At 33.2% G+C, this 12268-nt stretch overlaps 1 protein-coding gene across 2 annotated transcripts in view; it reads right to left on the bottom strand.

Annotated features, from left to right (window-relative positions):
* The window catches only part of vps13a (vacuolar protein sorting 13 homolog A), a 99433-nt gene that overhangs the window by 5463 nt on the left and 81702 nt on the right, over window positions 1-12268 (bottom strand). For both annotated transcript variants that reach the window (XM_079638352.1, XM_079638353.1), the window contains one exon: window positions 6895-6980. In XM_079638352.1, the coding sequence (XP_079494478.1) occupies window positions 6895-6980 (86 nt within the window). The remainder of the gene's footprint in view (window positions 1-6894; window positions 6981-12268) is intronic.

The following is a 12268-nucleotide window of genomic DNA, read 5'->3' as shown; positions in this document are numbered from 1 at the left end:
ATGCCTATGTTTAATATTTGGAGATATGGGAAAGTTGTATATGCTTATGTTTAATATTTGGAGATATGGGAAAGTTTTATATGCTTATGTTTAATATTTGGGGATATGGGAAAGTTGTATATGCTTATGTTTAATATTTGTGGATATGGGAAAGTTTTATATGCTTATGTTTAATATTTGGGGATATGGGAAAGTTGTATATGTCTGTGTTTAATATTTGGGGATATGGGAAAGTTGTATATGCCAGTGTTTAATATTTGGGGATATGGTAAAGTTGTATATGCCTGTGTTTAATATTTGGGGATATGGGAAAGTTATATATGCCTGTGTTTAATATTTGGGGATATGGGAAAGTTATATATGCCTATGTTTAATATTTGGGGATATGGGAAAGTTATATATGCCTGTGTTTAATATTTGGGGATATGGGAAAATGTTATATGTCTGTGTTTAATATTTGTGGATATGGGAAAGTTATATATGCTTATGTTTAATATTTGGGGATATGGGAAAGTTTTATATGCTTATGTTTAATATTTGGGGATATGGGAAAGTTGTATATGCCTATGTTTAATATTTGGGGATATGGGAAAGTTGTATATGCCTATGTTTAATATTTGGGGATATGGGAAAGTTTTATATGCCTGTGTTTAATATTTGGGGATATGGGAAAGTTATATATGCCTATGTTTAATATTTGGGGATATGGGAAAGTTTTATATGCCTCTGTTTAATATTTGGGGATATGGGAAAGTTATATATGCCTATGTTTAATATTTGGGGATATGGGAAAGTTATATATGCCTGTGTTTAATATTTGGGGATATGGGAAAGTTTTATATGCCTCTGTTTAATATTTGGGGATATGGGAAAATGTTATATGTCTATGTTTAATATTTGGGGATATGGGAAAGTTATATATGCCTGTGTTTAATATTTGGGGATATGGGAAAGTTTTATATGCCTATGTTTAATATTTGGGGATATGGGTTAAGTTATATATGCCTATGTTTAATATTTGGGGATATGGGAAAGTTTTATATGCCTGTGTTTAATATTTGGGGATATGGGTTAAGTTATATATGCCTATGTTTAATATTTGGGGATATGGGAAAGTTTTATATGCTTATGTTTAATATTTGGAGATATGGGAAAGTTTTATATGCCTGTGTTTAATATTTGGGGATATGGGAAAGTTGTATATGCCTATGTTTAATATTTGGGGATATGGGAAAGTTGTATATGCTTGTGTTTAATATTTGGGGATATGGGAAAGTTGTATATGCCTGTGTTTAATATTTGGGGATATGGGAAAGTTTTATATGCCTGTGTTTAATATTTGGGGATATGGGAAAGTTATATATGCCTATGTTTAATATTTGGGGATATGGGAAAGTTTTATATGCCTGTGTTTAATATTTGGGGATATGGGAAAGTTTTATATGCCTGTGTTTAATATTTGGGGATATGGGAAAGTTGTATATGCTTATGTTTAATATTTGGGGATATGGGAAAGTTTTATATGCCTGTGTTTAATATTTGGGGATATGGGAAAATGTTATATGTCTATGTTTAATATTTGGGGATATGGGAAAGTTTTATATGCCTATGTTTAATATTTGGGGATATGGGAAAGTTATATATGCCTGTGTTTTAATATTTGGGGATATGGGAAAGTTTTATATGCCTGTGTTTTAATATTTGGGGATATGGGAAAGTTATATATGCCTATGTTTAATATTTGGGGATATGGGTTAAGTTATATATGCCTATGTTTAATATTTGGGGATATGGGAAAGTTGTATATGCTTATGTTTAATATTTGGGGATATGGGAAAGTTGTATATGCTTATGTTTAATATTTGGAGATATGGGAAAGTTTTATATGCTTATGTTTAATATTTGGGGATATGGGAAAGTTTTATATGCCTGTGTTTAATATTTGGGGATATGGGAAAGTTTTATATGCCTGTGTTTAATATTTGGGGATATGGGAAAGTTTTATATGCCTATGTTTAATATTTGGGGATATGGGAAAGTTTTATATGCCTGTGTTTAATATTTGGGGATATGGGAAAGTTTTATATGCCTGTGTTTAATATTTGGGGATATGGGAAAGTTTTATTTGCCTGTGTTTAATATTTGGGGATATGGGAAAGTTATATATGCCTATGTTTAATATTTGGGGATATGGGTTAAGTTATATATGCCTATGTTTAATATTTGGGGATATGGGAAAGTTGTATATGCTTATGTTTAATATTTGGGGATATGGGAAAGTTGTATATGCTTATGTTTAATATTTGGAGATATGGGAAAGTTATATATGCCTGTGTTTAATATTTGGGGATATGGGAAAGTTTTATATGCCTATGTTTAATATTTGGGGATATGGGTTAAGTTATATATGCCTATGTTTAATATTTGGGGATATGGGAAAGTTTTATATGCCTGTGTTTAATATTTGGGGATATGGGTTAAGTTATATATGCCTATGTTTAATATTTGGGGATATGGGAAAGTTTTATATGCTTATGTTTAATATTTGGAGATATGGGAAAGTTTTATATGCCTGTGTTTAATATTTGGGGATATGGGAAAGTTGTATATGCCTATGTTTAATATTTGGGGATATGGGAAAGTTGTATATGCTTGTGTTTAATATTTGGGGATATGGGAAAGTTGTATATGCCTGTGTTTAATATTTGGGGATATGGGAAAGTTTTATATGCCTGTGTTTAATATTTGGGGATATGGGAAAGTTATATATGCCTATGTTTAATATTTGGGGATATGGGAAAGTTTTATATGCCTGTGTTTAATATTTGGGGATATGGGAAAGTTTTATATGCCTGTGTTTAATATTTGGGGATATGGGAAAGTTTTATATGCCTGTGTTTAATATTTGGGGATATGGGAAAATGTTATATGTCTATGTTTAATATTTGGGGATATGGGAAAGTTTTATATGCCTATGTTTAATATTTGGGGATATGGGAAAGTTATATATGCCTGTGTTTTAATATTTGGGGATATGGGAAAGTTTTATATGCCTGTGTTTTAATATTTGGGGATATGGGAAAGTTATATATGCCTATGTTTAATATTTGGGGATATGGGTTAAGTTATATATGCCTATGTTTAATATTTGGGGATATGGGAAAGTTGTATATGCTTATGTTTAATATTTGGGGATATGGGAAAGTTGTATATGCTTATGTTTAATATTTGGAGATATGGGAAAGTTTTATATGCTTATGTTTAATATTTGGGGATATGGGAAAGTTTTATATGCCTGTGTTTAATATTTGGGGATATGGGAAAGTTTTATATGCCTGTGTTTAATATTTGGGGATATGGGAAAGTTTTATATGCCTATGTTTAATATTTGGGGATATGGGAAAGTTTTATATGCCTGTGTTTAATATTTGGGGATATGGGAAAGTTTTATATGCCTGTGTTTAATATTTGGGGATATGGGAAAGTTTTATTTGCCTGTGTTTAATATTTGGGGATATGGGAAAGTTATATATGCCTATGTTTAATATTTGGGGATATGGGTTAAGTTATATATGCCTATGTTTAATATTTGGGGATATGGGAAAGTTGTATATGCTTATGTTTAATATTTGGGGATATGGGAAAGTTGTATATGCTTATTGTTTAATATTTGGAGATATGGGAAAGTTTTATATGGTTATGTTTAATATTTGGGGATATGGGAAAGTTGTATATGTCTGTGTTTAATATTTGGGGATATGGGAAAGTTTTATATGCCTGTGTTTAATATTTGGGGATATGGGAAAGTTTTATATGCCTATGTTTAATATTTGGGGATATGGGAAAGTTTTATATGCCTGTGTTTAATATTTGGGGATATGGGAAAGTTATATATGCCTATGTTTAATATTTGGGGATATGGGAAAGTTTTATATGTCTATGTTTAATATTTGGAGATATGGGAAAGTTGTATATGCCTATGTTTAATATTTGGGGATATGGGAAAATGTTATATGTCTATGTTTAATATTTGGAGATATGGGAAAGTTGTATATGCCTATGTTTAATATTTGGGGATATGGGAAAGTTTTATATGCCTATGTTTAATATTTGGGGATATGGGAACATTTTATATGTCTATGTTTAATATTTGGAGATATGGGAAAGTTGTATATGCCTATGTTTAATATTTGGGGATATGGGAAAGTTTTATATGCCTATGTTTAATATTTGGAGATATGGGAAAGTTGTATATGCCTATGTTTAATATTTGGAGATATGGGAAAGTTTTATATGCCTGTGTTTTAATATTTGGGGATATGGGAAAGTTATATATGCCTATGTTTAATATTTGGGGATATGGGTTAAGTTATATATGCCTATGTTTAATATTTGGGGATATGGGAAAGTTATATATGCCTATGTTTAATATTTGGGGATATGGGTTAAGTTATATATGCCTATGTTTAATATTTGGGGATATGGGAAAGTTGTATATGCCTATGTTTAATATTTGGAGATATGGGACAGTTGTATATGCCTGTGTTTAATATTTGGGGATATGGGAAAGTTATATATGCCTATGTTTAATATTTGGGGATATGGGTTAAGTTTTATATGCCTGTGTTTAATATTTGGGGATATGGGAAAGTTTTATATGCCTATGTTTAATATTTGGGGATATGGGAAAGTTTTATATGCCTGTGTTTAATATTTGGGGATATGGGAAAGTTTTATATGCCTATGTTTAATATTTGGGGATATGGGAAAGTTTTATATGTCTGTGTTTAATATTTGGGGATATAGGAAAGTTTTATATGCCTCTGTTTAATATTTGGGGATATGGGAAAGTTTTATATGCCTGTGTTTAATATTTGAGGGATATGGGAAAGTTTTATATGCCTGTGTTTAATATTTGGGGATATAGGAAAGTTTTATATGCCTCTGTTTAATATTTGGGGATATGGGAAAGTTTTATATGCCTATGTTTAATATGTGGGGATATGGGAAAGTTTTATATGCCTGTGTTTAATATTTGGGGATATAGGAAAGTTTTATATGCCTGTGTTTAATATTTGGGGATATAGGAAAGTTATATATGCCTATGTTTAATATTTGGCGATACGGGAAAGTTTTATATGCCCGTTTCATATTTGGGGATATGAGTAAGTTGAGATTCCTGACCCTGAGTTTGAGCAAAAATATGAAAATTATGTCATCATTTACTCCAAACCCATAATACTTTAGTTAGTCTTCGAAACACAAATGAAAATGAAAGCTGAGAGATGTCTGTCCTTCCATTGAAAGGTCAGAGTCGTGTGAAGAGATATGATTGCGTTGTGATCAGATTACTGAATTGATTTACATATAAACACATTCACAGAACGCATCACATGGTAAACACAGAAGCTTGTGCAGATGTCATATACATCGATCATATCGCTCCAGGAGACTTGGATTAAACTGCTTGATTTATTGAATGGCGCCTTTATGACTTTCTTGGATTGTCAAAGTTTTGGTTACCGGACTTTTTTTAAAACCTGATTAACGAAAATCTTACAGGTTTGGAACGACATGAGGGCGAGTAAATGATGACAAATGTTTCATTTTTAGGTGAACTAACCCTCGGAGCAACCAAAACTTTTTGTTGAGTAAAATACTTTCCACTGAAAACTCAGGTATGTTTAGATCCACTGATTTTCATCAATCTGAGTTCAGTTCCTAAGATGTACATGAACACATGCATCGAGGTACTGTGGATAATAGTTGGATTTTTTAGGATATTTGATTTTTTAGGATGTACACCACCCCTTGACATCTTTACATAAAGCTTTAGATTGATAGGCTACATGCAAACACACATCCATTGCTCAAAAAAGAAGTAGAGATCCACCAATACAAAATCAATACACCGATTATTCAGAATGACATCTGCAGATGCTGATAGTTTGGTGGGAATATCTCGAGATTTGATTCATATGTTCTCATGCTGTCAAATGCACTAAAGACATCAAGATAACCGTCTTCAACTCAATAATGATTCATCTGGAAATATTTCAGGAAGGCCTACATGTCAACTTTAAATCTCTCCCAACTAAAGCTGTAATCTATACTGAGAACCCTCTATATTGGTACATTACTATAATATTACAGGTTAAAATTAATAACAGAGCCCAATCTATCATATATTCTATTATATTCAATATATTTCAGAAAACAATCACACTCAAATAAAAACTTGAGTTGTACATTTCAATTGCACATAAGGCAGTTTTCATGAAAACTTGTCTTCATGACAGATTTATTCAAACATACATAAAGAATTAACAGTGATTAAGGTTTTAACTAACGAACTGTGAACACTGGATAACTTTTCTGAGGTAAACGTACCGTTAAGTGACGAGCACGTTTTTCCGTGATAGAAACACTGATTGACATGAGACATGATTTATTTGAGTAATATGTACTGTCAACACTCCTTCAGATGTTTATTTCGGGCTATATCTTGTAGTAAAGTGGAAGAGACGCCTCGCGATACTACAGCGATCTCTCACGCCACATTAAAGAGCGTTACAACGGCATTTGGACAGAGTTAGAAAGCTGACGAGACTTCGTGGAAACCCTGGCTTCAACTACGAGTGATTCATAATCATAGGGTTAAATAAACCAGCGTTACCGCCGCTAACTTTTAAAAAATGCTTTTGTTTCTGTGATATTATTGCATCGACTTCACCAGCCCTTCGACACTTCTTCACACACAGTATGAGTTGCAGGCAGATGTCCGAGAGTATAAATAATAGAGTAAAACAACGGTGACAGTGCTTGTGTGTGCCTAAATGTGCTTTTGTGACATATTGCTCATGCAAAATTATGGTTTTTGATAAATCCACCTACCTTTTAGTGATCATCAGGAAATCTGACTCGTTCACCTTAGCATGAGCAAAGTACCTGTACTTGGCAAACCGTCCATTTTCAATACTCTACAAACCAAATGGAGAAACCAATTAATATATTAAAAAAACTTCTGCGGTGGAAGAATCATGTTCTGACATTTGAGGAGATGAAATATGGAGATGGAGTGGATATGATGACAAGACCTGATGAACATCATCTACTCGTATACTGTATATCACACTAGTTTCAGGAACCCTAAAACCATTTTATTTATTTTTTATCGTTCAATATTTTAGTTTCGAGTGTCTGTACACTTTCTCATGGCCTATGTGAACATGTTCTGGATTCAAGAATGCAAAATGTCTAGAATTTCCCTTGTAAAAAGACTCGAAATCAATGCAAAACGTAAGCAAAAGGTTTAGTCACAATGTTTTCTAGAAGACTAAAGTCCCAGTACACACCCCTGCTCCAGCGCAGTGTACTTCGTCCAAATCATTTTGCAATGCATAGTGGGATTGATGGGAGTGGAATGGGTTAATGATGAACAATGCACTTGGAAACACACTTTATTCAGGAAGAATGACAGATGAGGGTGTGGGACAAAACATCTGAAGGGAATAAAACCAAGATTCCTAATCATAAAACAGCAATATTTACATGTTCTTGTTGCACACTAACTACTTAAACATGGTATATTATTCAGATTACACAATCAAACTGAATATCTATTAACAGGACACAAAAGTAAGCGTATTGTCGTCGTCCTCAGTGTCAGAGCTACTCCACTGAGAGAGAGCCGTTCTGCTCTGTGAACATGACAAGAGGAGAGTGTGAACACCAGTAATGCTCCACTAACACCACTAGAGTACAGCGGGGCTAAAGGCACTTCTGACTATTCTCTTTTAAACCACAAAAATTCAGCTCAGCACTTTTCATAATAACCCAAATTCAAAATTTGTCTGATTCTTTGACGCGATCGCAGACAGTGTAACGTAAAGTTGATTCTGAGCTAATTTGATCTAATATTTAAGGCGAGACACGGCAGTTTTTTTTCACTGGTCAATTTTGAGATTTGGGGATATTTGTCTTCAATAACATGTCTTCTTTCAGACTTGTGGTGAAAAAAAGTCTGAAATACACATTTAGTCTTTATTTTACTAACTTTGTCTATTTGCGTCTGTAGATTTCTCATAAGTTCAACAAAAGTTGGCGTTATAAATCATCCGCTGCTCCGCGATCTCTGTCTGCTCCCTGTCATCACACACACCGCTGGGAAGCTCTCTCTCTCCTGTACAATGCTGTCGGATCCAAATATGGTAATTTCCTTTTTATCAGCAACCAATCGTGAAAGTAAAAGGGCTGAATGCGCAATCTCATTGGCTGATGATAAATCTTTAAAGCCCGTTTTCTCAAAATGACTTCTCTCATTCTCCAAGTCCGAAATCTCCACTTCAGTCGCACCGATACACACCAAACCTTCCAGTCTTGTACCTAGTTATATTATGAAGACATTTACAGAGGGATTTATAAATATATTATTCATAGCCTGATTTATATAACATTTTATTCCAAAAAAACATGGCGAAAATATTTTTTTTTAAGGCTATTGACTGTATATTCTGATTTACAGGATAACAAAAGTAGATATCCCTGTCATTTTTTCCCATCTGATATGTGAACACAATGAAAAAAATTTTTTTTAACCTGGCTTTATCCAATACTCAGATTTCGTTTTTTAAAATATATGCAAATTAGCGCATATTTACTTAGATATTGCCTAATTTGCATATTTAAACATTAAATTACAGAAAACGTGTAATAATTTTTTTTCTCATCTTAATGTAGGTAATCAACTGGGAAAGTTTCATGGTGATTTCTGCAAGTTAACTTTTTTTACCCTATTCACCTGTAGTCTCGCCTTAATACTTTTTAAAAAATGTTGTAGATTTATGTAGCAAATGAGAATCGATAAAATATCTATATTTTGAGACAAAGGTTAATGATTACCAGTTTTGTTCAAGGTCAATAAAGCAATAGTTTTGTCAATGATGGAAGAATATGAGTATGGTATCTGGGGTAAAGGCGCCGCTGCTGTTGGGCCGAAAGACACAATCATAAACATGATAATAAATAACTTTTCCATTTGTTGACATGACATGGTTAGATTCAGATGGGAAATATCATATTAAGTCGAGTGTCCATCTTAGAAATAATCACATATTTATAATGAAACCATCATATTTAAAAATATTATATAATGAAATATGATGTAATGTTACCACTGTAAATCTATATTATGGGATCTCACTCAATGCTTTCAGAATCTTTACTTTTTAAAATAGCTTTGTTTCTGTATTTTCAAAATAAACATATTTTAATGACAGTATATTCATTGAACAAAGATTTTATTGATCAAAATAAACCAAAAATAGTGCATACTTTGCTAAAGAGATTTAACTTGGACATTATTAAAAACACATTATTTGTATCTGTGTGCCTTCTGCACCTCATACATTTATACGATTTTTAAACAAAATTAACCACTTTTTATGAATTATTTTCACACAAAATCTGTTATATATTATATATTTTTCTGCAATCATACACTATAGGAACATTTTTGCCTTTAGCCCTGTTGTACCCTACATCTAACACTACTGAGGCTTATATCTGCAACTCTCACAAGCTACACAACACAACACAACTGGACAAAGGTCAAACTATCAAGAGCGCACGCTATCAAATGGAATATACTTTCAAAGATAGCATATGTGTAAAAAAAACAAGTATACTTTTGGCTTTAAGAGAAGAGGAAAGATTCAGAGTCCTCAAATGCTCTTGATCTGTAACAAATGTCAATTAAGTTTTCATCAAGGATCTGACATCCATAAAGTTGCCTAATCGCAAAGTTTTTTTTTTTATCTTTCCTATTCAAAACGGTGTATAATGTGACTACATCTGAAGATAAAATGACAAACCCTTTGGTCCTTGTTAGTGTTTTTGCTTCCTGTTGTGTTGTGGACACTGGGCTATAATTCTTCTTAAAGGATTAGTTCACTTTCAAAAAAAATGTTTGCTGATAATTTACTCACCCAGATGTCATCCAAGATGTCCATGTCTTTCTTTATTCAGTCGAAAAGAAATTAATGTTTTTGAGGAAAACATTCCAGGATTTTTCTACACAGAATGGACTTCAATGGCAACCAAATATTCCAATAATTTTAACCACAAATGCCCGTCTTGTATCGTCTCTGAGATGCGCCACGCATTACGTCATCACGTTGGAAAGGTCCCTAAAAAATTTTTTTTAATTAAAACAAAGATGTCGGATGATTTTGAAGTTGGAGGAGAAAATATGATGGAGTTTTTCGCCCTTCTCTACATTTTTAACAAATACACAGACAAATAACTTCGATGACGTGACCGTGACCTTTCCAACGTGATGACGCAATGCGTGGCGCATCTCAGAGATGTACATGATGAGGATTTGTGGTTAAAAAGTATATAATTTATTTATTTTTGTGTGAAAATAACCGATGGTTTCGCTAGATAAGACTCTTATTTCTCGACTGGGATCGTGTCGAGACTTTGAAGCTGCACTGAGACGGACATATGAATCTTCTTTGAACATTGGGATAATGTGGTTGCCACTGAAGTCCATTATATGGAGAAAAATCCTGTTTTCCTCAAAAACCTTAGTTTCTTTTCGACTGAAGAAAGAAAGACATGGATATCTTGGCATGACATGGAGGTGAGGAAATTATCAGGAAAATGTTTTTTGAAAGTGAACTAATTCTTTAACTAGTTTAAAGGGCACCTATTATGGAATTTTGAAATTTACCTTTCATGTAGTGTGTAACATAGATCTAAGTGAACAAAAACATCCTGAAAAGTTTGAAATATGAAAGTGCACCGTATATAAAGTTATTGTCTTTCAAAAGTGAGAGTCGACTCAGTCATTTTTATGAATCGTTAGAAGACCGAAGCTTTTTCTCTGACTAGATGACGTCAACTTGTCAAGTTATTTGAATAAGATACGCCCACTTTTTGCGCTCCAAGGCCAGCAGGGAAAATATCATGGCGACGAGACGCTGTGTTCTGAAGTGCGGCTCAAAAGCAAACTTTTTTCATCTGTCCAAGGAGGAGCATTTGAAGACTAAGTGGCTACAATTCACTATACCACAGAAGTATAGTCCGAGCCTTGTGCTTTGCTCGCGCCATTTTGAAGACGATTGCTTTTTAAATGCAATCAAACTTGGATTCGCGAGCCGGCTGATATTGAAGGAAGGTTCAGTTACAAGTGTATTTGCATCAGCTTCCTCCTCCGTATCACAACCTGTAAGTGTTATTAATAATTTTTGCTTTTATGTTTTATGTAGCATGCTTAATAATTATTTTGTTTGTTGTGTAAGCACCGTTTAGCTTCTAGGTCTTCAATGACAATTGTATTGAGATATGTGAAGTGTTTGTCGTTGTTTTCGGAGTTGTCTTAAAGAATAGAATAATACCTCGTAGTAACGTAACTGCATTTTTTTTTTGTGTAAAAACGTTATGTTTATGCATCGGGCTAATGCAAACAAAGACTGATTGTGCTTTTACAATATGAACTCTGGGCTATGCTCGCTAACATAACATTAAATTCTTTATCTTATTTTTCGTATTTTACTACAAACTATAAAGCAGTGGACTATAATCATTATTATAATACAATTTAATTGATAAAAGCATCATTGCACTCCGTGTTAAAAATAAGTATTATCTCTGTAAACACTGCTGGGTCATCTGACCAATCAACGCAGATTAGCGTTGCGCAAAGGAGGGGTTTGAAAAACGAGTCGTTGAACGAATCATTTGGGAGTCGGTGAGCAAATCAGGTAAAAATAAATGCATATTATACGAAAACAAAAGTGTTTTTTGTCATTGCATGCACGTAAAACTGTTGTTGGGGACTCCCACAACAACATTAGGAACATTTTAAATGTCATAATAGGTGCCCTTTAAACTGCAGGATTTCCTTGTTTCACCAGAAAGACTGGTCTGTTGACAAGCTTCACTGGTCTACAATCTAGACTAACATGAAACCAGCCTGGACAAGCATGAAAACTCATGTTGGCCAAAGCTGGGTGTTTAAAGACAGTGGGTGTTTAAGATAATGGCAAAGCATTTTGGAGCAAGAAACAACTGCAAATAAATCAGAAATCATGTTATTGTGTATATATACACTAAATATGTACTTTATATGTGTATATGGGTTGCTGACATGGATATCTTACCAAGATGTTGTTTAAATAAATAAATATTAAATATGTACACTACTGTTCAAAAGTGACAGTAGAGACATTTCAAATTTTACAAAAGATTAATTTTCAAACTT

The sequence above is a fragment of the Phoxinus phoxinus genome (assembly GCF_949152265.1).
Source record: "Phoxinus phoxinus genome assembly, chromosome: 15".
Taxonomy (NCBI): domain Eukaryota; kingdom Metazoa; phylum Chordata; class Actinopteri; order Cypriniformes; family Leuciscidae; genus Phoxinus; species Phoxinus phoxinus.
Note: the sequence above shows the minus strand (reverse complement) of the source record. Positions and strands in the feature narration are given on the sequence as shown.